This window comes from Tachysurus vachellii, chromosome 21 (genome assembly GCF_030014155.1).
Source record: "Tachysurus vachellii isolate PV-2020 chromosome 21, HZAU_Pvac_v1, whole genome shotgun sequence".
NCBI lineage: Eukaryota > Metazoa > Chordata > Actinopteri > Siluriformes > Bagridae > Tachysurus > Tachysurus vachellii.
In genome coordinates this window covers 5309694-5337603 of record NC_083480.1, presented here as the reverse complement: position 1 = coordinate 5337603, position 27910 = coordinate 5309694, and the positions used below count along the sequence as shown (strand labels likewise).

The 27910-nt window shown below is 43.5% G+C and overlaps 1 protein-coding gene across 2 annotated transcripts in view; it reads left to right on the top strand.

Annotated features, from left to right (window-relative positions):
- Window positions 1–27910, top strand: part of tnrc18 (trinucleotide repeat containing 18) — a 58254-nt gene that overhangs the window by 6875 nt on the left and 23469 nt on the right. For both annotated transcript variants that reach the window (XM_060897236.1, XM_060897237.1), the window contains exons 3-11: window positions 10781–10942; window positions 17560–17664; window positions 18145–19710; window positions 21875–21977; window positions 23448–23653; window positions 24298–24444; window positions 24961–25148; window positions 25287–25701; window positions 26391–27356. In XM_060897236.1, coding sequence (XP_060753219.1) covers window positions 10781–10942; window positions 17560–17664; window positions 18145–19710; window positions 21875–21977; window positions 23448–23653; window positions 24298–24444; window positions 24961–25148; window positions 25287–25701; window positions 26391–27356 — 3858 coding nt within the window. The remainder of the gene's footprint in view (window positions 1–10780; window positions 10943–17559; window positions 17665–18144; window positions 19711–21874; window positions 21978–23447; window positions 23654–24297; window positions 24445–24960; window positions 25149–25286; window positions 25702–26390; window positions 27357–27910) is intronic.

Here is a 27910-nt window from a genome sequence, read left to right as displayed (position 1 = left end):
ACTAACCCAGATAGACCTGTTCATCGATGAAATAAAGAAGTCGAAGCTTTTGCGCGCTTGAGGCGTCATCACAAAAACGGACACCATGATGGATTATACACAATAACTGCAATGTTGCTCACAGCCTGTTAAGTCCTGTGGGAATTTCCTTCACTGGTTAAAGAGGCAGTGCTCCAGCACTTGAAATAAAATGAATTTGTATAATTTGTCTCATAGAACCTTGCTAACAAACAACTGCTAATGAATTTCATAGGAAAGCGCCAATCTGTGCATCCTGAACCTGACACGATCAGTACAGCCCCAAAAAATATGCAAGTCAAACTTCGATAGAGAGATTGTGTGTGTGTGTGTGTGTGTGTGTCTGTCAGTCAGTCGTCTGGCTGCTTTTAAGATGATTACGACACTCATTCTGCTAGATCAGGACTCGTAGAAACTGATGATGGATGTCTATTGTTATGCAGCGTCATTGTTAAACCAGGATGTGTTGCTTCACAGTTTTGCTTCTAGAGTTAAAATTCGAAACAAAACGAATTTGTTTAAGATGTTAAGATGTTGACCATGCAGCTGAAGCTGGGGTTCATCTCCTAGCTTTTTAATGCCGTACTTTTACGTTTTTTTTAGTTTTCTTTTTTGTTGTTTTGTTTGTGGATGAGGGGGCACGGTGGCTTAGTGGTTAACACGTTCGCCTCACACCTCCAGGGTTGGGGGTTCGATTCCCGCCTCCACCTTGTGTGTGTGGAGTTTGCATGTTCTCCCCGTGCCTCGGGGGTTTCCTCCGGTTACTCCGGTTTCCTTCCCCGGTCCAAAGACATGCATGGTAGGTTGATTGGCATCTCTGGAAAAATTGTCCTTAGTGTGTGATTGTGTGAGTGAATGAGTGTGTGTGCCCTGCGATGGGTTAGCTCTCCGTCCAGGGTGTATCCTGCCATGACGCCTGAGAGGCTGACAGGCTCCCCGTGACCCGAGGTAGTTCGGATAAGCGGTAGAAGATGAATGAATGAATGTTTGTGGATGTGCCTCCAGAGAATAACAATGAGAGTGGTCGATGTTAGTGAAGGTCCATGAGGTGAGTGAGTTCCTGTTACCAGCGTTATAATAGCTATAATGGGGGAAAATGCTGTTTATTTATTAATAAATGTAAAAAAAAACTAAAATGAATCGATAAATAAGATAAATCGCACCACAGCATTACAGAGTGGATTCTTTTCCTATAACAGCACCCTGTCGTGTGTACTGTTTGTGCATGAAATCGGAAAAGCATCATGTCGCTTGTAAAAGTAAGAATTAAGCGACTTTGATCAGAATATTGTTGACAGAACCATATCCTCGTGACGATGTCTAATTGATTCGTCCATCATTGAGACTCCTCCCTCCGTGGGTTTAAGGCCTACTTTCTATTTCAGGATCCTGGTGTTTGGCCTGCAGATAGAGCTGATGGCTAAACACCTCTTCTGTCTGCGCTCTATTCTCTTATTGATCCCTGCCTTCTTCTCCCACATCTTCTGTTTGTCTTTGCTGGTCCCCCGTGCTCCTGCCCCTTGCCCAAGACTATCCACGGCGACGTTGTGTGTTTGCAGTAGTTCGCTGCTATCTATTTATTCTTTTAATACTTGCAGTCCACGGTTGTGACATGTTTATGATTTGTTGTGTAACCTTCACCGACGCTGGAGACAAGCTTGCCCAAGGGCACAGTGCATATTGGCAGACTAGCAAGCTGCCAGAATCAAGGCTCCACTCCCTGTGAATCCAGAAGTGTTGATCCAGAGCTACAGCTTTTTTTTTTTTCCCTTGGCCTGTTATGTGTTGTATTGATGCTCAGAGCTCACAGCACATGCACTAACCCTACTCCTCTGTCCACCTTTCTTTTCCCTTTCAATTTTTTACTTGCTATGTTTATTATGTTCAGAGCTAAAAAAAAAAAAAACAGTTCTCTGGTGTTACCCGTCCAGCGTTCTCGCTACGCTCTGGTCTCAAGGGTAAACCTGCATTATTGTAACACGCAGTAACATGTGAAGGTGCTAAACTAGTGACTTATGGCTCTTTATTTAGCAGCGTGTCACAAGAGAAGCTCAAATAATACGCGTCTTCGGATCTGTCTGTTTTTACCCTTGGAGACAGATTTACAGTGCTTTCTGCCTCCAGCAAGGGAAGTGTGCTGCTACTGTAGCTAGTATGAGACAAGTCCCTCATTGTGACAGGCGACGGAGCCGGAGAGCGGCGAAACGCTGGGGCGCTCGTGCTTGTGTGTCTCGTCCATCCCCCTCGTCCCGGGTGGCACAGACGAGAGAGAGAAAGGAGGAGGATGGGTGGCGCACCTCCTGCAGCCGAGCCTTTCCTCTGAATTAAACATAAAAGTGTTTAGTGTCCCAGCGCACACGCCTCGTTCGTCATCCTTCATGGGTTATGTACTCTGGACGATTAAAATAAAACATACAGGCTGTTTAGCACGCTCATGTCTTTTTTTTTTTTTTTTTTTTTTTTTTTTAATTCTCCCTTTATCATAAATGTTTGATTAATCTTTGAATTGCTGTGTGCCAAGAAAGAAATGATTCAATCTAATATTTATTTATTTATTTATTTATTTATTTATTTATTTATTTTACGAGGTTTATGTCTCATCCTTTAACCCACGCAAACCGAAAACAGACCACTGTAAAATTCTTGGCGTAAGGAGTACGGCGCAAACTCTATAGGTTGAGTGAACATCTGCCAAATGGCTTCAGAAGAAAGCTTATTAAAATGTAATTTGATGGTAAGTGATTGGAAGGCTGATGAGATCAGGTTTCTGTGTTCCATAGCCCTGTGGCTTAGAAAAGCTACACCAAGTTAGTTTGTGCTGTTTAATTTACATCCCTGTCGAGATGGGAAAACACACAAACACACACTCCCTTGTTTCATTCCTGTTTATTCTCTTGCTCGATAACCGCATTCACAGGGGTGGGGGCTAGGACAAAAAGATCACATCACATCACATCATGCTCCTCAAAGAGATTTCAGTGATGCACAGCCAGTCTAATCGTGTAGATTTGCTTCTGGCAGAACAGCAGATTCGTAAAGTAAAAGATTCAGAGTCTGATGAACTGTTCTGGAATCAAAACAAACCGTTTCGAATCAGTTAATGAATTTTTCTTTAATTATAAGCAGGTCACAAGATCAGCTCTCGCCTGGGAGATGTAATTTATCGAGCACAGAGTTTACATGCAGCAGTCGTAAGTCACAAGGTCGTGGGCTCAAAACATTTCTGCTACACTTTAAAAAGTAGCCAGGAAGAAATAAAAAGAAATCCCACAAGGAATCAAACACAACGCTACACACTCGGTTGTAGCGTTGTGTTTGGTCCCTTCTTTATTTTCACACTTAATTACCACTTAAGTACCTATAAAGGTCTTGTTTTATTATTGTAATTAAGTATATTTGTTAAATCTAGCCAGGAGGCACAGCATGTTATAGCCGTTTACTCTTTTCTGTAAGCTTCAAATGGAATAAACCGGTGTTTAATTTTACATGTTCACAGTCACTTTTCTACATTATTTGTGTATTAGCTTCTTCCTGTCTGTATAGATAATCCCTCAACCTTTTACTACAAATCAAAACCCCTTTCCTGCGATCGAGAATATTCTTGGATAAGGACAGGATTAGTGGTCCCGTCTGTGTTCAGTAATGATGTCACGACCTTCCTATTGGTGTGAACGGGTCACGTCCTTTTTGTCGAGCAGCGTCAGACAATGCGCATGTGGGCACAATAACACAAACACAGGTCTGAGAGGTGGGACAAAGGCCACCGTGTGTGTGTGTGTGTGTGTGTCGGGGGTGGGGGGGTCGAAGGGCCACATAGAAGAGCAGTGACCTGGTCAGATGGACAGGGGTTAAACTCTGCCTCTGAGAAGATATTAAAAGGCCGTGAAACCTACGCTGCACTCAGATCTTGTTACACTGCAGCAAAGTGCTGAAGAGTCTCCAACTGGTCTTCACTCTCCCACTAGAGGCAGCGTCTAAATAACCAGCCTGTCTCTGCAAGCTCCCTCAGAAGTATTAGCTCCCCTGTCGTTATTTACAGCTCTGCATTGTGTCACTGTCGATAACTACACCATGCCATTTAAAAACTACTACTACTAATAATAATAATAATAATAATAATAATAATAATAACCAAATGGAGAAGATGCTTCTTCTCCTGTTTGCTCTCATGCTTCTCGTTGGACGTTGAGCGAAGTCACGGCGGCCGAGAAACCACAAGGTAAACGACAGTCTGTAGTGAACTCCGTACCGCAGTGGAAACAAAACAAGTCTTCAAGCCACACATGGCTGTCGACGGTGCACTTGAGCCCTGACATACGAGATGAGATGAAGAGAGAGTGATTTATCAAATATCAGACGCCTCGTCATATAGTCGCTTCAGCCGGGAATCGTCTTGGGTTGAGTGCAGACAGCAGCAGGTCCTAGAGGATCCCTGCCCTGACCGCAGACGAGCCGTCTGATTGGGTGACTCTGGCAACTCAGGGTCCATCAGTTTGTCCTCGCAACCAGATGTTTGTTTTTCCTAGTTGTTTCAGAGGTATGCTTCTCAGGCGTATTTGATTACTCTCATATCGTATCTAAGCAGATTTGTACATGGTTTGGTGTGATGTAATCTACGTGCCTGAACATAATTGTCTTTGTACAGCTGACTAGTACAAAACTTTTTATTTTTGTTCTCTTTCTGCATGTATGCATGCGTATCTGCTTTGTGGCAGTAAGTCGGACTGCTCCACTGCTCGTTTGTTAAAGGTTTGTTAAAAGAGGAGAGGTGTGATTCGTTCTTGTTAGGCCTATTTGCATGCTCCTTGTACATCCGTCATCATGCGACAATTTCTTTCTGCAGATGGGAGGATCAGGTGTGCACACAGCTGCCTGCCTGTCATGAATACTGGGGCTTGTGTGAGCAGAGAACCTTATTTTGCAAGATTTCTACACAAGCGGTCTTGAATGGGCGAATGAAAAGGTGGTGAGAAACGCTTTCGCGTGTGTGTGTGTGTTAGCTTTTAAAAAAGAACTGTTTGGGGTGCAGCTGCTGTATGTGAAATGGGTTTGTAGCGCAAAAGCGAGCCACAGTATAAATCCACACTGCACGTCATTAAGCTCAGTCACGTAATTGCAATCCAGGGCAGAAAATTTCAGGGCCGCCCCCACAGCGGCGTGCGGGTCACAGACGCTATTTAACCGTGTTCTTGCATCCTGTAAAATACAGGGTGGTGGTAAATACAGCAGCAGCAGGGCCTTAAGGAGACGGATCCTGCTGACAAACGCCTCTTTTGAACCGTTCTGGCGTGCAGTGTCGTTCAAGTCGCGGACAGATGATCACACACACACAAACACACACTCACACACCCGATCGGTCTGGTGCTAGCTCATGTTGTAGCTCAGGTTTCGGCTTTGGGTGGAGCTTCACAGGGAGGGAAACTTGGTAGGCTTTCGTAGCATGTGGTGTTTTCTTACGTTAAATGAATAATCTATTGTAATAAAGAAAAGACGTATGACATGCAATATTCTGTCTTTTTTTGTCATCCTGAATTGCTGCTTTTGAAAATAAACCCTATTGTAGGCTGCAGGTTACACCGCCCAGATTCTGGGCCTAATTTAAATGTGGTGTATTGTTGGATACAACTGTAGGCTTGTAATAAACGGTGCTCTTTGTTTATTTATTTTTTCTCCTCTCTTCTCCTCCTCCTCCCAATGTCTGGTCAGAGAAGGAAATTGTTGTTTCAGACCTGAACCCTGCTTGTCTGTGGGATTATTTACTAATTCCAGGCTGTGAAGTGTCGCACACTTGTTAAGGGATTGCTTACAGTGTCTTTCTGACCAAGTTTTACATCTTTTTGATTTAAAAAAAAATATATATTATATATATTTTCAATTATGTGGAAATAAAACCAAACGAGATGAAGTACAGTATCTTCTGCTCTGATTCAGACCCGGTGAATAAACTGCTGGGTAAGAAACCAGTCTGTTTTTAATTTCTGCCTTTTTTTTTTTCTGCTTTGTACTCCAGTGTGCCGTCGATCTGTTGAAAAGATGTTAAAAAGCTATTTAAAAGAGTTTGATTCGCATCAAAAATAAACAAATGACATCTGTAAAATCCTAAATAAACACTTTATTTTATTTATTTAAACAGTAAAGTTGTTTACATATGAATCCATAATCTGGAGGCGTTTTCCTCTGGGATTAAATTTATTTATTTATTTTTTTTTAAATGATTGTGGCCAAAAATGTAAGATGCATCTGCTTTCTCTATCCAAAAAATGACTTCAATTGCTGAAATTGCAAAGATTTTTCTGCAGTGAAGACACACGCAAAGGCGAGAACTGTACTCGTGTTGGACACACGTGAGGTGAAGACGGCTCTGTCTGTGTCTTGACGTCACATGACGCTTTTCAGCTCGAACCTGCAGAAATTTTGAACTGGTTGTAGAGCCTGCTTAATTCTGTGTTCAGTACTGTGTAATTAATATGACTTAACCTACTGGTGCGATGTTAGGTTAAAAATGTTCTGTTTTTCAATGTACCGTATTTAGCGAGCTCGAGGCACCTGCATGGGGGGTTTAGACTCAATTGTGGCTTGAAGGGAATGTATCTAAGTCGCCTCCTGAAATGGATCGGATTGAAATGCGTCGTGTGCGTTTATATATTTTTATATATTTGATAAAGTCCATATTTTTATTTTTATGCTCAGGATCTCCATGTAGGTGTAACTCTGAACATGTGAAGTCAGAAGCAGGTTCCGCTAAGTGTACACTTGCTATTATCAGCTCTAATTCTACGTATATATCTGTTCTGTGTCGTGCTTGGTGACGTCTAACGTCCGTAATGCTGCGCTTTCTTACGTAGTACAGTTTAAGAATTATAATTTTTTTTTGTAATTGTAATTAGCGTCTCTTCTTCTGTCTAATCTGCAGCCGTTGTTTTAAAACGCTCTTCAAGGGTCTGGCTTTAATTACGTAACATGTCTCCGTGGTTGTGTTTAAATAGAAACCCCAAACGGTTTTCCACGTGGCTGTAAGGAGCATATCGAGTATCAGGCCGAGTATTGCCTGATTTCAGTTAGACCGAGCTTACTTTAGTGTACAGGATCTACCGCTGTATGCTGTGATCATTTAGTCACTCCCTCCTGTTTACCAATGAAGCAGAACAAAAGTTTTGCGCTCGAGGCCTTGAGAAGTGTCGAAGTGTCGAAGCGCAGGAATTCGACTGGCTGTACGAGGTCCAGGGCGACGTGTCAGAACGGGTACACGGAGTATGTTTTTATCTCCTCTCCCAGGTGCTGCACTGATACAGAGAAAGAAATCCTAGTGGCTTGATGTGTGTGGGTTTTTTTTTTTTTGTGTGTGTGTGTGTGTGTGTGTGTGTGTGTGTGTGTGTGTGTGTGTGTGTGTGTGTGGTAACGCTCACACAGATGATGGAGCAGTTTAAATCGCTGGCCTATGAACACCACAGCCAAAGACAGTCCTCTGGAATGACAGCAGCTGTACAGAAAGTGTTCAGCAATCCAGATTTTGATTTAAACCATTCGGATAGTTGCAATTAGCCATAATACTGCAATTAGAAGATAACGGTGTCTCGTACCGTCTTATTGCCTGTAGTTATTTCCTGCTGCTAGCAAATCCAGGGAACTGTAGGAGAACTTGTTGTGAAATGATGCAAATATTAATTCTTGTCTTTCCCCCGGCTCTCGGGTGAGGTGCCAGGAGACTATTACATGACTGCTGTATAACGGTACAGTCTGTTGTTTTTGCCCATCAGCCTCGGGGGGTATTTACAGGCTGAATTATGGCCTGTCAGAGAAGTCACTCTTACAGCCTCTGCTTCATACTGCTTTTGGATTAGAGCTTCAGCTTTGCTCTTCACAATCCGTTTTCGCCTTTGGCTCGTCACCATCTTTGCTTCTCTGTGTCACTGAAATCTCACAACTTTCCCACTGAAGGTTGAAGCTCGCAGTCTGGATCACTGGACGTCTGAACTATAATTTAAAGGGACACAGTGAAGCGTTATACAGTCACTAGATTTAACAGAAAAGGGGAGGAAAAAACAGCGGCATGTCAGTCAAACTGTCTTCTCTGTGCAAGTAGGTGCTTCTTGAGCAGGATTATTGATGAAACATTCCAGACTGTGTAGCTAAGCTAGAGGTCAGGCACATTTACACGTCTCACGTCCGGGTCTGGATTGTATCCTAAAAAAGAGTGGTTTTTTAGATGTTTTTATTTATTTTTTCCTGATCGTGGTATGCATTCAGCCAGCGCTCGTACCTCCGTCTCAGGATTTTGAGGTCCAGCTTTGGCTAATGTGGCTCCGAGGTCCAAGTCTTGTATTACTGAAAATGCATCTCACTGTTTCATGCTTAGATTGCATCTTTAAACTTTTTTTTTTTCCCCCTTTATGGTTATTCTAGATACTCTAGATAGAACTCTGAAGCATGAAACGAGACGTGTAACCCTAAACACAAGTCCTCCAGCTGTGTATAATCGCGTGCGGCGTCGTAGTTGTGCTTTGTGCCGTTTAACGTCTACAACGCTGGCTTTTCTTAATGCAGCATTGTATTTTTATTTTATGTTATTTATTTATTTTTTTGCACTAGTTAAGAGAATTGTAATCCGCCCTCTTTCCCCTCCGCTTTGGTTTAAGGTCTTGAATTCTAATTAGTGTCTTTCCTTTGTCTAATTTACAACAGCTCTTTTGGAATTGTCTTTACGGGTCTGGCTTTAATTACAGTGTGTGTTTTGAGAGGGAGAGAGAGGGAAGGGCAGTAGGGGGGTTGGGTGGGGAGGGCGGATGGGTTGGCTGCAGCTGGGGGGTGGGGTCGGGGGTTTGTTGCGAAAGCTTTACCACAAGACCTGTGGGTTGCAGTCGAGTTGAGCAACCTTGACAATTAGGACATTCCAGGGCCCTGTTCAGCGTGTCTCTGACAGAGCTCTTGTAGCTGGAGGAGGGAAAATGTACCCCCTCCTTCATATTAAGGAAGCTGAACTGCTCGTGACCTGCTGAACTGCACACTCTTTCTCATGCATCCGAAACAACAACTGTGTCTGGTCCAAAGCAGGCTGAATAAAGTACACGGGAAGATAAAGGCATGCTGCCGCAGTTTTCAGGCATGCTTTCAACATTGAGGTGGCGTTTTAGGTATTTTGCAGATTCTTTCACTTACTGGCCACAGATCGCCGATTCTATTCGCAGTGTTTATGGTGGGTTTAAAATCGCCCTGATTTGGACAGAAGAATAAGATGTTTATTCAGAGTGAGCTGCACAGTGGAGGAGGTGCTCTGCATTACCTCTGCTTTAGAAATCCTCCCAAAGGATCACACGTACCCCGACTTCTCTGCAGTAGGGGAACCGGCTAAGTTGAAGCACATGGCTGTCTGGGGATGCGTCCCCCACTCGGGCGAGGAAATACTGTCCAGATTTGTAGCTTTGTGTGTGTGTGAGCGGGAGAGAGAGAGAGAGAGAGCGAGAGAAGGCTTAGAAATGCACTGCTGCCTATTGTCAAATCACCTGGCTGGTCCAGTCCCCCTCCCTGCCCTGCCCTGTGTTGACTACTCTTGCATTTATGTGCTACCTAATCATGATGAAAGCCAGTCCTACATTCATTCCACTTTGGGGTTGAATAATAGTGCTTGTGTGTGTGTGTGTGTGAAAGAGTGAGAGTGAATGTGTGTGTGTGTGTGTGTGTGTGTGTGTGAGATTTAGTCTGACTGCACTCCAAACCAGGCTACCAAGATTTTGTCTTTGTCTCCACTGTGGGTCTGATCTTCCCCATAGTTAACATTTTAGATGCAACCCAAAAGGTTTGCTCTGCCCAGGCTGCCCAGCGGCTCCTCAATGGAGCAGGACCTCTCCTCGGGCAGGTTGATGGCACACTAAGCCCTGTAACAAAGGCTTCATGTTGCTCCCCATGCCTTGTTGTCCCTCCTTCTCTTTACATGCTAATGAAGTGTTACATGTGCAGGAGAAAAAAACACCAAGCATACTATGGAAAGTGACCAAAGCAATTGTGTGTGTGTGTGTGTGTGTGTGTGTGTGTGTGTGTGTGTGTAGGCTCCTCCCATGCCCAAAGCACTACATGCAAAAACAGAGAGGCTACATCACAGCAAATGGGGGAAGGCCTCATTAATTTAGACCTCGCTTCTTTCTCACATGTCATGGTCCAGCGAGTATAGACATGTAGAGACCTATGATATAATTCACTGGTTTATTTACACAGAATATCTTTTTCCCTCTGACCTGGTGATTTGTTTGGAGAAAGGTGGTCTACTCATCCCCAGTGTTAAGGTTAAAATTAAAATTTTTTTAGACGCAGCGAGGAGGAACTAAATGTCCCCAAAGCCTCCATTTATTTGATAAGCAGCAGCACACTTTTATGTAGTTGTTGGCACTGTGAACATCTGGAATCTGTTATAACGACGCTAAACATAACATGTACGATGACTTATTATTATTCATGACATTTGTTTACAAGCAAGAGCCAATTTCTGCTTGTGGTCTCTGCGCTCCTCAGTCAGGCCCGTCCTCTTTGAAGCGGAATAAAGCGGCCGATGTTTGCGGCAGGACCGGGTTTGAGGTTGCGGCCGTGCCGAAATACAAAAGAAACCACAGCCATCTAACCTCACCCTCCTCTGGGTAATCATGTTCGTTTTGTCCGAGCTGGTTTTGTCCTTGTAGGAATGCGATCGGTGCACAGCAAAACAAAACCCCGAGCTCATTGTCATGTGAGACGACTATGTTGAAACCCTGTGTTTTGTTCCCCTCCCCTGCAGGTGATGCCTACCCAGGTGCCTCTAGCTTCCTTGGCGGCTACATGAGCTCCCCGAACGCACATGCAGGACCGAGCTCTCTTCCCTCCGACCCCTCATTCAGAGCCCCCAACAACGCACCCAGCCTGCAGATGGCTCAGCTCTGGGCGTCACACTCACATGAAGGTATGACTCAACTTTTTTTTTTTTTTTTTTTTTCCCCCCTCTTCGATGCTACTACATCTTATCCTTGAGGAAAAACAGACACGAAAATTGCTATTGTAAACAACGGGCGAGTGTATTGAGCTTGACTATTAGGTGCGACGGAAGATCAGTAGGCCAAGACGAAGAGCAGACTCTGCTGTGCTAGGTGACGGACAGGGGCCGAGGACAACCACGAGCACCTCTTATTTCTCTTTATCTCCCCATTTTGACTGTGAGTTTAATCGAAATGGAGGGAAAGTCACTGAAAGTTTAAAGCATGACGGGCTGTCCTGTCTGTGCTGATAAACATATTTGATAAAGTCCAGTGTTCTCGTTGAAGTCTGGAGCAATGTAACATCTCACACCCATGCAGCCGCTCTAGAGACAATAGGCTAGATTTTTTTTTAGGATGTGTTTGTCCAACGCAGTAAAAACAATCCATTATTTCACAAGACTTTAAGGCAAAGCTTTTGCACTGCAGCTTTGTTCTTCTTTTAGAGTGTCTGATGAAGGCAATGAGCAGAAAAGAAACAGAAAAGCGAAAGAGAGATTAGAGTTGTAGTTTTTTTTGGGAACGATCTCCTAAAATGTTTTCACATATAGAGGCTTCGTGTGTGTGTGTGTGTGTGTGTGTGTGTGTATGTGTGTGTGTGTGTGTGTGTGTTAGGGGGTTGTGTTAAGGGTTGGATGGTGGAAAATGTTCAGTTTAATTATACACAAGTGGAAAATACAGGTATCGTCTAAGTTGAAAGTGTTAGAATTGTGGCAAAGTAATACATGAGGCAAAGGGAGAAATGTTCGTACTTCGAATTTTATAAGTCTGTAAAACAAGAAAACATTTGTTTACTTAGGCGTTCAATATGGTCTCATACTTCCATACTTTAACTGTTTATGACTCGGTTTGTAAAAATAAAAAAAATGAAAGCACATGTTCATGTTGGAGGCGTGATCCATATTCAAACCTTTTTCAGAAAATTATTTGCATAAAGTCAAATGAAGTCGAACCTGGTTTTTCCTGTATTAAGGAAATGTTATGTAGATGTATAAAGAGCAGTAAGAGGCGATATGTAGTAAGATGTTTTTTAAAGAGATGAACAAAAGTAGGCTTAACATGATCATGGTGTATGTCATGTAATAATGTGCTCATCTGGCAGTTTGACATTGGTGTGTATTGATACACTGAAGTTTTTGCTCTTTCATTGAGCAAATAAAAGCTAAACCTGACATTAACAGCCTTTTTAAAGCGAGGGTCATGTAGAATAGGCAGAAACAGGATGAAACGATGAAGAGTTAAATTCAGCAAATGATTCAGACTCTGAACGAACAGCAGTGGTTATAAAATAAATATGTTTGTGAAGGTTGCTGCGATCAGCTTCAGTCTCCTCCACTGAACAAGTGAAAGTCCTATTTTTTATTCCTTTCTTTTTTAAACATATCAAATCATGTCTGTTTTTTATGGATATGACTGTTAATATGCTCTTAAGTCTGGCAACGTTGTTAAAAAATGATTTAAGCTAACAATCTTCCCAGCAGTTCCGCAGGGCCGTGCGCCTTTTTCCCGTCAGCGCGTAAACATTTTGACAGTTTTTTCATCTCTAACACTTCATCACGTAAACTCGGTTCCTGACCGGCCCGTGACGGCGCTTGGCAAGAACACACTAGTGAAAAAATAGCTGAAATGGAGACGGCGCGAATGATTTTTCAGTCATTCCATAACATCAAGCCGTCTCTGTCGCCACGTGTAAGTTGTGTGGATGCCGCATGAGAAATTTTTTTTTTTTATGCCCGCTGTGTTGCGTAATGTTGTTGTGTGTTTCCTCACGTAAAACTGTTTCTTAAGGCTAAGATCCATATTTAAGAAGAATCACAGCTACTATAACAGATCATCCATCGTACCGAGAGCCATGAAGATTAATGGGTTCTTCTTGTGCAAAGATAATTAGTTATGGTGTTCCATGCAAATTGCTGAAAAAAGTGATTTGTGTGTGTGTTGGGAAAGGCTATTTTAACTGTAGATAATAAATGGCGTTTAAAAAAAAAGAGAGAGAAGTATGCCTGAACATGCCAACTGATTCAGCTTTGGAATTACAAAAATGTAAGGAGTTTTTTTTTTTTTTTTCTTTCTTTTTTTTTTTTTAATGTATATATTCATTTTTTTTTTTGTTTTAAAATTAATGTAGGCCCAACTGTGCCGCTGCAGTTGAGTGTAATTCCAGCTCTACATGACCGCTCACCTGAACACCAAACCAGCGTACGGGCTGTCATGCGAGCGTGTGATGCGAGTGGATTATTAACGACGGTGCAGCCGTAGGCCTTTGTTTCAAGTCTCAGCAGAAAAAAAGTGCAGATTGTTTTTCAAGCTTTGGCACTGATCATATTATGCCCGCTCCGCTCTGGCCGCACAAAAACGTGATGAATAGCTGACATTGATGTGTACTCAGTCTCTGAGGCCTGTGAAAATATTTGAACATACATGTTTATTCTGAAGGGCGCACCTGGCCCTTATTAATGGAGGGAAGTGGCAGCTGTGGAATTCTGCTATTTTTACCTAGAACATGTGAAACGATCGTACCCGCTTACATACATCCACCACAATGCATGTGGCGCGCTCAGCTTGAGCTCTAAAGTCACAAACAAATCTCTGAGTTTCTAACAACGCCATGCTGCCTTCATGCAGCCGGAAGCTTGCGCCTCCTTGCCGTTCCTATTCAGAGCTACTCTGGAATGTGCGCCCTTGTCTCCCAACTCCAAAAGTGGAACTTTCTGTTCTGGAGTTGGAAAGCAATTAAAGACGATAACATAAAGCAATTGTTTGCTGACTGCTTTTACCTGTGCTGCTGCATGTTTGGAGACAAGGTTGTTATTCATATACAATGTGTGGGGTGGGGTGGGGTGGGAGCGTGGCTGCAGCTCTTCCATGACCTTTTTAGTTTGCTGTTGCCCAAATTCTTCTGAAAACCTTTTCAGAAGAAAGTCATTTCAAATCCATCTACGTGAATGTAACTTTTTGTCTTTTGGTCTTGCCAGATGAGTGTAGATTACGCAACAGCTACCAACGAGGACGATTAAGCAAACGCACACTTCCTCTTGGACAAATAAAGCCCATCTCGGTGTCTTTTAGAACTGCTGTTAATGTAAATCACTCGGAGTTAAGCTTTGTCTGCGCTTTTTCACATACACATACATCCTGGACATCCAGAGAGTTTCTCCCAACAATAGGGTGAAAATCTTTGTTGTACCACAGTGACCTCTTTATTTGTGTTTATTTAATAGAAGCTGGATTCCTCACTATACGTCCTTATTAACTGTACCCACAATCCATTTTGGGAAAGTATCTCAGTACCTGGGCTAAATTATTCCTGAGCTTTGGGAAACATCCATTTTCTGATCGTACCATGCTAATCCTGTAATCTCTTGTCGAGAATTCTGCCCTTTTCCTTCATCCTCCTCGTGTTTCTAGCACAGAGAAGTTGGGATAACTGGCCAATCGGGGCACATTCCCTCTGCTTCATTGTAGTGAATTTCAAACTGAACCTCAGGAAAGGACCACAGCAGCCCAAAACTAATTATCGTGCACATATTGTTGAGAACTGAGATTTGCTTACATTCACACGAGTGAAATGAAGATTAGTGCCCTAAATTGGAAGAGCCTCACTCGCTCGATGGTTCGCATGCTTGCACTTCTCCCTCCCTTAGGCGGGTATTTAGAGGAACACCAAAATAAACAGGATGCTTTACACTCTTGCCCTGTTGCTAAGGGTGGGCTATCTTTAATCCTCCCTTGGAATGGTGTCAGAATACCATCAACAGCATAACACTATCATGTCACCTGAAGCGGGCTATAAAAAGAGAGGAAGGCTTTGAACCTCTGGGACGAAGGTTACAGCTACAGGGTAACGTTGGTTTAAAAAAAAACACACACACACACAAAAACAGCTGTTCTGCAGTATCTTAATCAGCTCCTGGATTAATTTATTGCGTAATTTAGTGCACTTATCCATAGACATTTTGTTTCATCTTCTGTAAAACGCAGTAATGATGTTGGAACAGTCTCAGCGCTCGTTCTGGAAACAGCAGTTATTTATCAGGCTGCCTGAACGCCTCTGATTTGTCAAGACAGAGTTGGGAACGGGAATGTGTTTGCCTCAGGGTATACTCCAAATCACATGAATCCTCAGCAGACTTATTTGATGACAGATTCACTTTTATTTCTAGGCCGCAGCTTTATTTCTTCTTCCACCGTGTGTTCATTACACAAGCTACAAGTGAGAGTTCTGTTAATATAGCGTTAATGACCAAGCTATGAAATAAAATCCTGACTCCTGAGAGCAGAGTGTTGCTACAGCAGTTCATTCTGTTCATTCTGAAATGGTCCAGCTTTAGGTTTAAACAAATCTCTGTAAGAATAAACATAAGGACTTTCCTGGCATTCAAGACACATAAATTTGTGGAACAAGCAGCTCAAATGGTGGATCTGTGGATCTGGGCACCAACGATTAATAATATAACCACACCTTACTCGGGACTCGTTAAAGGTTTGAGGCTGCCCGAAGCTTTCTTTCCATGACCAATCTTGTCCACAAAACAGCCTCAAGCTTCCTTCCTTCTGCTATTTGCCACCTAATAACTGCTCTTTCAGTCTTCTGGACACAGTCCTCAGAATTGGTTGACCCTTGACCTTCCCTATAGAAAACAGTCTATTGAGTTTCTTATCTGTTTTTCTATATAGGACACCTATCCCACGGAACCTTCTGATTGAAGACACTTGATTTTGAAATATCTTGATTCGGATCTGAAACTATCCAATATATTTATAGAAGTCGTCAATACAGACAAAATGGAGTTTTTTTTCTTTCCATAAGTACATATCTAGACATTACCAGTCAACAAGAGCCGCGATCACACTGCAAGTCTTAATGCTCAATTCGGATATTTTGCTCAGATCTGATTTATTTGTTTGGCTGTTCACATTACCTTTTAAAATGTGGCCTATATCAGATACCAGTGTGAACTGTTTGCTGTTTCGAACTGACCCGCATGCGCAAACGAACAATAACAATGACGTCACACGCAGCACGCCGTTGCGCTAAAGTTGGCGAGGTTATGGAGGAAGTAAACATTTTCGCTTTTCTTTCTAAATGTTTGTGTAATGGCAGCACAGAGACGCAGTGTTTTGAAAATGTTCGGATGTCGAGGGCAACTTTTGATTATTTGATCCATTTTGTAGGCGTAGTCACGTTTGTGTGCGTACTCGCCGACGCATAATTGTGACGAATGTCGATGTAGATTGACGTAAAAGTCGCAACAAATCCGCCTTGGTTGTTCACACTGCGGCCACATTGGAAAAAATCAGATTCGGGTCTGATTCAGGACCACATATGGAAGTGGTCTGAATCTGATTTGAAAAAATCAGATCTGGGCCAGATTTGAGTGTTCACACTACTCCTGAAGTCTGACCTGGTCACTTGACCCCCAAAAAAATCAGATTTGGGCCACTTTTACCTGCAGTCTGAACGTGGCCTATATTGACAGATAGATAGATAGTTAATATTTTCTCCCCCATTACATACATGGAGCATAATGATTTTACAGAAAGTGTTCTTTTGTTCAGGGGTACAGGAATGTTTAATTTGTGAGTGAGTGCATGACTCCAAAGGCAGAGTCATCATGGGTTTGGTGTGTGCCCAAGGCCAGGGTGTTTTAATGCCTCCTCCACATTGGCAAGTTTCTTTATAAACAGTGCAGCAGGTCAGGGTGGTTCTCCTCTTCCTCTGCCTCAGGCCATTTTTCCAATCAGTAAACGCCCACATCGCCCTCACTGCCATTCCTTTCAGACTGCGGCCTTGCATCTGAGAGCCCAGATCCCTCGACCAGCCAGCCTTTTTTTAATTCAGCTGTTGCAGCCAAAAAAGGATGCGGCCCTTCGGGTTATGCCACATTTGACACAGGATTGACTTAAGCATGATGCTGCTCCCTTTTGCTCTGAGGAACGGCAATTATTTTCATCTTTAGAAGTTGTCTTTATTGTCAGTAGCATTATTGTGTCTTGTCTAAATTGCTGTTTAGGAGGAACAGACTACGTTTCCCTCTAGTTGTCCTTGTAGGAGTGTGTGGTTTTTTATTTTATTTTTTTTCTTATAATTGCGTGTATGAAGTAAATATTTGAGAGTCTTTGCATAATCCTAAAATTCCAGAAAGTTCCTTGTCTATGTAAATGTCTAAATATATCCTTCTTGGTTATCAGCTGTCAGAAGTGAGAAATATTTTCCTCCTGGTGTGTTGTCCAGCATTCAGATTAATGAATAACCCAATGAGATCTGCGGTCTTCATGAACTCGAAGGTACTTCATGAAAAGAGATTAAATGTTCAGTCACCTGTCTGCTTTTAAAAAGTAAAGTAAACAGTGCAAACAGTAACCTATTCTGGCGATTTATTTATTTTTTTAAGCTTTGTCGCCTCCCAGTGAGTTATGAAAAAAACTAATGGCGTTCGTGAAATGTCACAGGAAACTGAAAAGTAATTCCTCAGCCCTTTTTTTTAAACGTAGCTGTAGTGTGCCTCTGTATAATGTCTCTTTCACTTTTACTCTCTCCTCATAGGTTTCCCCCACCCTTCCAGTGGTATGTACCCTGGCCCCTTCCTTCCCCTGGGTCATCTTGAGCATCCACAACTAGGCCAGCATTCATTTTTTGACTCACAAAAAGGTTTGTCCAACTCAGAATCGGAAAACAATGTATCTAACCTATTTAATCCAGGTTGTGTGACACAGTAATGGTCTCAGATTAAGTCTTTCGGGGTTACAGACTTGAACAAATTGCAGAGTAAGAAGGAGCAGTTTGTTCTGAGTTTATTAGCTGCCATGTTTACTTGCTGTATGTCGTTTTAATGATTCGAAATGAATGTTCGCATCATATCAGATGTTAGTAAATTTGTTCAAATTTAATTTTACAAACGTTGTAAATTTTCTTAATGACACATAGTGGAGACCAGTAGCTATATGTAATTTGATTTCTGCAATAATGTTATGAACATTATTATACTCATATTTCTCATGAAATGTTTCCTCATAGCTCATCTCTACATGTTTGTTCAACTTGGCAGTTTTAAGACCGTAGGCTGTTTTAACTTAAAGCTGTCTGAGTCATAGACTGTCTCGATGACTTTATGACTCTATTTCTTTGCAGAGGGGTTTTACCTTCCGGGCTCAGTACACTCCCAGTCTGCCATGGCACGGAGCCTCGTGGCCCATTTGCCTAGCCCCCTCTCCAGAGAGAAGTCACAAGAGCTCCACAAGAGCTCGAAAGACTCGGGTCGGGAACTGGGAAAAGAAAAACCCTGCAAGAGCGAGCCAGGTCACTCTGTCCAGCGCCGGGAGAGGTTTCGGGAGGAGCTGCGGCCCCACAGCGTGGTCGACCTGACCCAGGATGCCAAGTCTGAGGATGAGCGGCAAGTCTTTCAGCAGCATTCGCCTGCTGCTGATGTTAAACCGAAATACCCGCTCCAGTCCTCTTTCAGCAACTGCAGGACTAGCAGCGGCCCATCATCCAGATACGCAGGTTTGGAATCAGAAAGAAGGGAGCGTGTTGATGAAAATGACCCTGCGATGGTCCCTTCGTCTTTCGACAGGCCAAAACGGCTTGACTCCATGGCTACATCTCTAGGCACTTTGCACGTTACCTATGCCAGTCCCTCCTCTCTCCAGAGTAGTACAGCACCCCTCCCACCCAGGCTGGTGACTTCTGGTGCTTACCCACCCCCTCACCACATGCACCCAAGCTTGTACTCACTTTGCTCTGCCGCAAAAGAGCCGGCCAAGGAACACAGAGTGACCGCCCCTACTTATGTGCCTTCTGTCGAGGTTTATGACGAGCGTAAAGGGCCTATCCAGATTGCGTCACAAGCTCGAGACAATAAAACTGATAAGAGCAGGGACAGGGACATGAACAGAGTATCCCTTCAGGTGGGGAGCGAGAGGACAACTGCACCGTCTGTCAGGAGCGAGTCTCCTTGTCCCAGCGAGCTCAAGAGAGACTTTGTACGGGAAGAGGGATCTGTGATCAGGGCCAACAATTTGGCTGTAAAAAGGCCACCTGTTTTAGATTTGGGCACAATCAAACCCAGCCACAGCCCGACCACCAAGCACACAGTTAAAATGGGACTAGAGACAGAAAGCCGCATCCATGAGCGTGAAATCATTCAAAGGTCTGGACCCACGTTTTCTAGTCTGGAATCTTCTTCACTCCACTCTGCCGAGACCAAATGGAAGCCTTTCGAGATGGGAAACTATGCCGCTAGCCACATGGCTGCTTTGGCAGCTCAACACACTCATGGTCCCAGAGGAGAGGAGGAGGGCAAGCGCATGTACCTGGATCGCAGAGGCAGCCCAGGGAGCCTCGAGGGCAAGGAGCACAGCGAGGTATCTGCTATGCAGAGCCTTATCAAGTACAGTGGGAATTTCTCTGGTGAGGTCGTGTCTAAGCACGGTGCGGATAGTCGCACCCCGTTTGGGGGACTGGGCAACTTGAAGCTGGAGGCTCAGCACATGTCTGGAAAGCAGCTGAAGAGGGAGCCAGAGAGACCAGAAAGTACCAAATCTTTCAACCGGGACGGAAACACCTCTCAGGGGGAGGCTGAGGTTCGGCACCCCCCAGTGGGCATCGCAGTAGCAGTGGCCCGACAGCGAGATAACAGCAGCAAGCTCAGCTCTGTGTCAGACCGAGATAGACCAATTCGGGCAGGAGGCATAAAAGGTAAAACACCACCTTGAATTATGCAGTTAGACTTTATTAGTTACAAATTTATGTCTGAAATTGACTCGCTGAAATACAGAGCAGTATTTTTCTTATGTCTGTTTTCATGCGATGTACTGTTTGATTGGCCATGCCAGCAAGGTTATTTCACTCTCAGCATGAAAGCAAAACATGTACTGGGGTGGTGCTTGATGGGCGCATTTTTGCCAGGGATATTGTGCAGACGCTGACCATGAGCTGCGCTATCGCTTTGGCACAGGGTGCTTCCTGCTAACGCATGAAGTGTTCACTAAGACACCACCTGCCTGCTTGTATTAGAAATGTCATTTACAGGACTGAACTAAAAGCTGTAAACAGGCACTGAATTCTAATAAGACTAAGGTTTGTTGCTAAGCAATAGAATCGGCCCAGAGAGAGAGCATGCGAGTTAGGAAGACAGAGTGACTGAGAGAATATGACATGGGGAGAGAGGCATTAATTTATGTCTTGTGTGTGCAAAGGGAGTGTAGTAATAACATTAGCCATCTTTCGCAGCGGAGATGTTTGAATTTACACAAGGGGTAGAAAAGCATTACTCGATTAATCTGCAGTGAATTCAATGCAAACGGATAGTATGTCCGACAGGCTTTCAGTAACCTTGGAAACAGGCTGAAACCTTTCCCCAGGAGCATGACGGAGAGCCATGTGCTCTCACATCTCCGGCTGAGGAATGTGGGCTTCTTCCAGCTAGTGTCAGTCATCACAAAGATCCCAGACACTCGCACTGAATTATTTTCAGGAATTTCCTGACTGCATTCCTGCTCAAGTAAACAAGGATCTTCATGTCAATCTGCTAACTGAGGGGGAAAAAAACTCTTGTAGTTTGTAGAGGTTGGAAAGTGTTGTATGTTTTGTCTATGACAACTGCTAATAATGAAATGTGATTTGAATTTGGCACGGAATGTCCAGTCATGGTGCATCCCTTTGGATACATCAAGTGCAAACCTCAGTGTTTCCCACACGTAGGCGATACTTTGGCACTGCGCCCAGGTATATTGACCAGAGCCCAAGTAGATTTCATCTCATTACAAAAAAACACACACACACTTTATTTATTAATCTCTTTCGAGAAGTCGGTGCTCTTGTTTCTAATTTGGTGGTGACCTGAATGCTGCTGGGGTCAGTCGGAGGTGAGATGGAAAAAGCAGAATGAAGGCAGAGAGAGGGGCGGTAACGTAAATTAATGAGAGGACAGAACCGGATGGAACTGGTAAACCATTCTCCATTTCAGGTTAATGCGTCTTTGCTTTGTCAGCCAGTAACTTTAAAGAAGTGGACAGTCTGAGCTACGGTCATTGTGTGTAAATTCACTTTACTAAAGGAGCTAATTTTCTGCACATGACCATGATTAGCCATTACTAGCAAAGTGGGCTGTTGGCTGAAATACAACACCGTTATTAAACAGTAACCTGGATTTATCTTTAGTTAGATTCAAACCATTTCCCTCTGCTTATGTGCACTATTGAGCACATAACTCATCTCCTTTAGCATCGTAATAAACCGATCAAATGTAATAACTTCAGATATTTTTTTAAACAGCAGAATCCAACCCATAATTCAAACGATTGTGTTTCTCGTTGTCCGTGACGTGACGCATTGAATGCCCTTATTGGGCTATAAAAATAAAAAATTTACCCGAAGTTACAGCCTTGTGTCTCAGTGTGTTTCAAACATCCCATCAAACAAGTGTGAACAAACATCTCATCTGATTGCATTGTTAAAGATTAAGACTCTCTTGTTTCACAGAGATCATTTGCTCTAAGTTATCTGAATCCAGGAATATTCTATGAAAGATTGAAGGTTTAACAATGTTATAGAAACATTCCGATATATTAAGAGTATATTATATTTATTTACAACACAGTACTTCACATACAGTATAGATTGTATGTGGGGAAACTGATCTGTGGGAAACATAGAACCTCAAGGCAGTTTCTCAGCTTGTCTCAGACACGTTTTATCCCAAGACTAGGGGAGAGGTAGCAAATAAGGTCATTTTGTAACACACAAAGTGCCTAGATGGGTGAAGTGATGGTCAGATTTGTCAAAAGCCAGAATGACCTCCTCAGTGCTGCAGGTTCAACATCGTCTCACTCTGTGCCGACTTGGTGGTTGTGCTCCACAGGCCCAGGCCAAGATGAAGAACAACAAATACAAGAGCGGACACGTCATCACGATGGCCGGCTCCTGCCTGGACGTTTGGAACACGAGCATGAGAAGGCGATGAGGTAATGTGTAAAATGTTTATATACATTTTTTTAAAAATACGTTACGCATATAGATTTGAAGTACAGGACAGCTTGAAGGGGTGTAACCTTCTCCATGGATTTTATATTTGAGTTGTCAGTTTTAATACTTATTTGATTTCATGTATTACAGAGCATAAACGTAATCTGATGACATTTGTGGTATTACGCTTGGACATGAGAAATTGATAATTACATTGCCCTTTAGTCATTTTTTTTTTGTTGTTGAAGGACAGATGTGCAGAGCAGAATGACTACAGTAGTTTAATGTGGTTTTAAAAATAGCATTATTTTTTTTGTCCGATTTTCTGCTGTTGAGTGTAAATTATTGGTCATCTTTGGCATTTCTTATTTGTTTTGTTATTTTCTTTTTGTTCATGTTTATACCCTCTGGTTCTGCCCTTTTGAATTCATGACCCAGACATTTCCATCTGGGCTTTTTGACTGAGTGAGTAATGCATTACAGGGTAGTGTTTTGATTTTCCTCTCAGAGAGTGGGACAATTGAGAGCAGAAAGTCTGTATGTAAAAATGATACTATTGTCTTATGGGTTTGTAGGCAGCTATGTGGTAAATAACAATGTGGATCATATGATATTTTGTGGTTTTTGGAAATGAACTTAAACTACTGACAGGCACAAGTACTTTTATTCCCTTGTACAATTTTCAGCTCTTTTGAGAGGATCAAATTTGGCAATATGTGTAAAACTTAGCCAGTTGATCTTGTTGGTCCAATCGCATACATTCTGCACTGTAAACTCGATCTATATGCTGTGTTCACTCTAGTATTGCTAATTAAACTGTATTATAAAGGAAGCTCTAAAGATGATAGAAAACTGACTGACTGCCTAAAGTTTGCATAGAGAAAAATGGAATACAGTTGATAGATACGAGCTGTAAAAGCCGACCCGAGGATGAATTTGTAGATTAGATTGTAGGTTTTATTGGGATTCGATATTGCATTTTTTTTACAAATTCATGAGATGCATTTGCCAACAAATATATTTTCTTTCCTGAAAATGTACTGAATGCTGAAAGGTTAGACTGAGGTATTTAATTAGATACTTTTATTATGCAGGATTGTTATTGTGCAGGTCCGCGAACATGTCCGCTCAGACCTGCTCCTTCGACCGTCAGACCGTCTCTGTCTCAGGATAGCAGCCCTTAAAGTGTAGATGGATTTATGGCTTATAATTTCACCAGGAGGAAATTTGAGAATTTTTTTTTTTGAGCAAAAAGCTCAAAATGTGCTCAGGGTTGAGCAGTCACAACATTGAGGTGGTGTCTCAGTCATAACAAGAAGCATAGCTCTGAGTCAGCACTGGCTGCTCTGAGTCTGTTAAGAGCTTAATGGATATTTTGCACTCAAGAGAAATGCACCATAAACCCATTTTTAGGGTTCTTCCAGTGATTGTATCTCTGTACAGTTTGATGTTTTATGGTTCATTTCCAGAGAGAACAAGAACTTGGCGGATTACCCTCAGCTACATGCTCCCTTGGTGTCCGTGAGTGGCCTGAACCCAAACCTGATGGTGACTGGAGGTTCTACCCTGACAGGGACAGGCCGCTGGCCTGCTGACCCTACTTCCCATCTGACTTCTCACCCCTGGTTGCCTCGCCCTGGGCCCTCGTCTATGTGGCTGCCTAGCTCTCCATATGGTACTTCTTAAGCTCACAGAATTAATAGACTGCACAAGATATAAGGAAACACAGTGAATTTTAGTATAGGTTTTTAAATGGTGATCCAAGTTTAAGGTCTTAAAATGTTTAGGAAATGAGAATATGATCATGATAAATTTTGTTAATCCAGTGGTGTCTGATACCAGAGTGCACACTGTGCACAATCGTGTGTCTATTTTTATTGAGTACGTTTTGAACACTGTCTCAAAAATTGTGATGTTGCCATTTTTCCTCATGTTGATTTGGTTGATCTCTCTGTCTCTGCTGGCCTGCCAGGCGGCCCTTTTGTTTGGGCCAAGAGAAAACATTCTCAGAAACATGGCCAAATCCTACCAGCACTTTTTTCCAAAAATAACAGCAAGCACCACAGCCTCAGTGAAGCATGGTACAACACATTTCTGTCTAGACTTTACTGGAACAGTGCCAGTGTTCTCTAAGCAAGTGGCAGCTGTTGGATGTGCTGAAAACTCTACTAAACGTAACTAATGTTAGTCAAGGAATGGTGGCTCACAAAAGGCTAAGAGCATTTATGATTCCTAAAGTCAGTCAGAGCAAATAAACCAACCCTATTGTACATGTAGCCTCCATCATTAAAAATTCTGTCTCTTGTGTGGTTTGTCCAGCACTCGGAACACCCTCTCTTCACCAGCCCCTGCCTCCAGGTTACCCACCCACCTTACCTGGGTCAATCCCTCAAGCGTACCAGTTTGCTCGGGACCCACAGACTGGACAACTGGTTGTCATTCCAACAGAACACCTTCCACACTACAGTAAGTTCTTCGTCTTCCTGCTAGCTTTTGTTCTGGTTCAAGACTAGTTGTTTTGCATTATATAGACACCTGACCATCTCATCCATTTGTGCTTGTTGTAACATCCCTTTCCAGATTTAATCTCTGTTTGCTGTTCTTATAAGCTCCACACATCTAGGATGGCTTTTCACAAGATTTTTGGAACATGGCCGACGGGATTTGTGTTCATCTATTAGTGTTCACTGATGAGTGTAAGAGTGAGGAGGTCTGGGGTGCAGTCAGCATTCCAGTTCATGCCAAAGGGTGTTTAGTGGGGTTGAGTCAGAGTCAGGGCTTTGTGCAGGACACTCAAGTTCTTCCAATCCAACCTTCTCAGACCATGTCTTCATGGTGATTTACTAAATTTCTCTACAGGCAAGCAAGAACAGCATCAGTACTGCACCATGTTTAGATGTGCCTACCTATGAGTAGTGTATTCTTGCACTGGAAACACAGTGTAGTCTGTGAGGTGCTAATGTCTCCTTTTTTTTCCTGCAGCGGCAGAGATGTTGGAGCGTGGCACCCCACTGTGGCCTGCCGTGTACCCGCCAGCAGGCAGCTCTCTGCAGCATGCCCACCAGCTGCAGCTCCTCTCGCACCAGCAGCTCGTTCGCCAACAGGAGCTCTACATGATTCAGCAGCAGGCTGCCCAGGTCATGGAGCTACAGAGGAATGCACAGTTTGTGGTAGGAAATAAATCTCTTTTGCCTAATCTACCAACCATCTGCATGGGGTGGTATATACGTGGTTAGGGAGGTCCAAATCGTTATTTTGCATTTGTTTATTTATTTGACAAGCATCCTGAATAAATTCTGTTTGTACAGGAGAGACTAAAAGAACAGCGGGCTGACATGGAGGACAAAGCAGAGAAGAGGGGTGGAGAGTGTGCTAAAGCCAGCATCTCAAGTGTACCTGCATCTGTCCTGCACTCACGCAAGCCCCCTCCACCTTCCCCAACTCCATCCACGTCCCACAAAAAGACACCCCAAGCAGTCACACCACTGCCGTCTCCAGTAACTTCACTTAAGTCTGAAGACAGGCCCAAAGTGGAGAGCACACTTCCTCAGCAGTCTTACTCGCACTCATCTACCCCAGCCCCACAGCCGCTCAGTCCTGCCTCCGCTTTGTCACCTCCCCCTTCCCCTATCAACCCTAAACAGGAGTCTGTGGACGTGCCTGACAAAGAGGAACTTGACCTCCATAAACAAATGTCTGCTTCTTTCCCGTCTATATATCCTGGTACGTTCACTGTAATTTTAATATTCTGTGTTGCTTAAGTATGTAATAAATCACCGTTGCCAGTTTTGCCGGTACCCATGATGTTTTAATGGAATTATATTTAGAAGCATATAAAAGTTGAGAGCTGTGGGCAGGTGACTTTGGCTTTTTATCTCATCATGGAACTTTTTTTAAACATTATTTATTTATTTATTTATTTATTTATTTTTGTTGCTGGTGGGGATTGGGATTTCACCCTGGATGGCAGTCAGAGTGCCATTCTTCATGTCAGTATGTGCAGCCTTGAGGGGCCTATCTGCAGTAGGCTGCAGATATCCTTACATATGGGATTACCAGCTGCCACTCCACTCATATGGAGACTACTTGCGAGAGCAGCACTTTTATGTGTATTTCCCCTGGTGTTTCCTCTTTAAAATGCTTTGTACATGGAATGAATATATTTATGCAATCTCTGCAGCGTGAACGTATAAGCATGCATGCATGTATTTAGACCTTGGGGGCAGGGGCATAGAAACAAGGGCTTTTGGAATGCTTGTACTGGGACCATTTGGCTCATGAAAGTTTCATAAAGCTGGTTGAGCGTGTGGGATGATTAATCATTTTGTCACTCTGTCATAGTGAACCGTGGCCCTCTGCTCCTTGCATAAGTCCTCTCACACAGCTCTGTCCTTTTTGTTGTCTATTGGCAGAAATTCCTCCAGGCTATCCCTACCAATCAATAACAGCGTCATTCGGCAGTCATTATCCCTACCTTCTTCAGCCAGCCACAGCTGCTGATGCAGAAGGCCTGGCTCCAGCTGTGCCTCTGCAGGCTGAGGGCTCAAAGCGCTCAGCCGGCCCGGCCAGCGTAAAACCCAGCCACATGTGTTCCCCGGTGCTGGCAGAAGTTCTACAGGCATCCAGAGAGCCCAAGGGAGTAGAGGAGAGTGTCGTGCCATTCAAAGAGGAGACAGACCTTGAGAACAGCAAGGAAGTTCTGGGCCAGGATGGTATCACACATTCTATCCACTCTGCTGCTCCGATTTCAAGTCAGGACTCATGTACTCTTGTTGAAGCAGATGCCTGCTCTGGAGCTGCAGCCTCACCACTGCCTATGGAAAACAAAGAAGAACAAGGTGACATGCCAGATCTATTCTCCTCTCCTCAACAAGAATTGTACCAAAGAGCAAGATCAGACTTGGATAGAATCCCTGCAGCAGACATTTCAAACTTGACAGAAGTGGTCTACAACTCCTCAAATTACACTGACATGCAACCCATAGACTGCAGCATTCATTCCTCGGACTCACCCTCAGTTCACACAGAGAGGCTCATTCCTGAACTCAAATCCAAAGAACCCTTCCTTGATGCTCCAGACCTGGAATCGACGCAAGTTGACATACCGCATCACTGCTCCTCTCCTCCTGTGCTTCTGCCTGCCCCTATGGCAGTACCTATCCAGTCTGAGGACCCCATGGCAGGCATGCTGGCACTCCTCACGGCCAGTGAGTTGCCCCAGTCCGGTGCCCTTACCACCATGGCTGAGCTGCCCCCTGCCGGGATGGTGCAATGCCAAGGAATCAGTCTTTTGGAGTCTACTGCGGTCGAGGGCATGGCCCTGCTTAGCCAAATGGCCGAGCTAGAGATGCAGAGGCACCAGAGAGACTCCATGCAGGGTAAGACTCAAAACAGCCAAAATACAAAATAATGGTTTGTAATTTACTTTGGACTAGAAGCACTGATCGGTTGGAAGGGTGGAGGGAGGAATAAAAAAGAAACATAGTTCTGTTCACCTTGAAATTGCAGTTTGCAACTGCATGGAGAACAGCAGGAAGGCTTTCAGCTCCACTGAATGAGCAAAGCACTCACTAGAGCAGAGGTTTGTAACCTTTCACAACTTGCGGCCCACACAGCCAACCACAAAAGGTCTTGCAGCCCACGACAGGTCAGAAATGGCCTGGGCATTAAAAATCCTTCTGTTGTAGCACAATATGGGCATTGGCAATCAGTGAAAGTAGGCTTATACGACCATGTCTGCTGATGCAGCTTTACAAAGACATAACATCGATTAGGGAAAAAGCTCTATCCTGAATTGATCCTCCATCTGACTCGTATTTATTGTGTACATGTTGCTAAACAATGCACAGCTTGTAAACCAATGAGGCTTAAATCTTTCTAAATAATTATTCACCAGTTATCAGCAATTAGAAAATTAGGCAATTGTACCAAC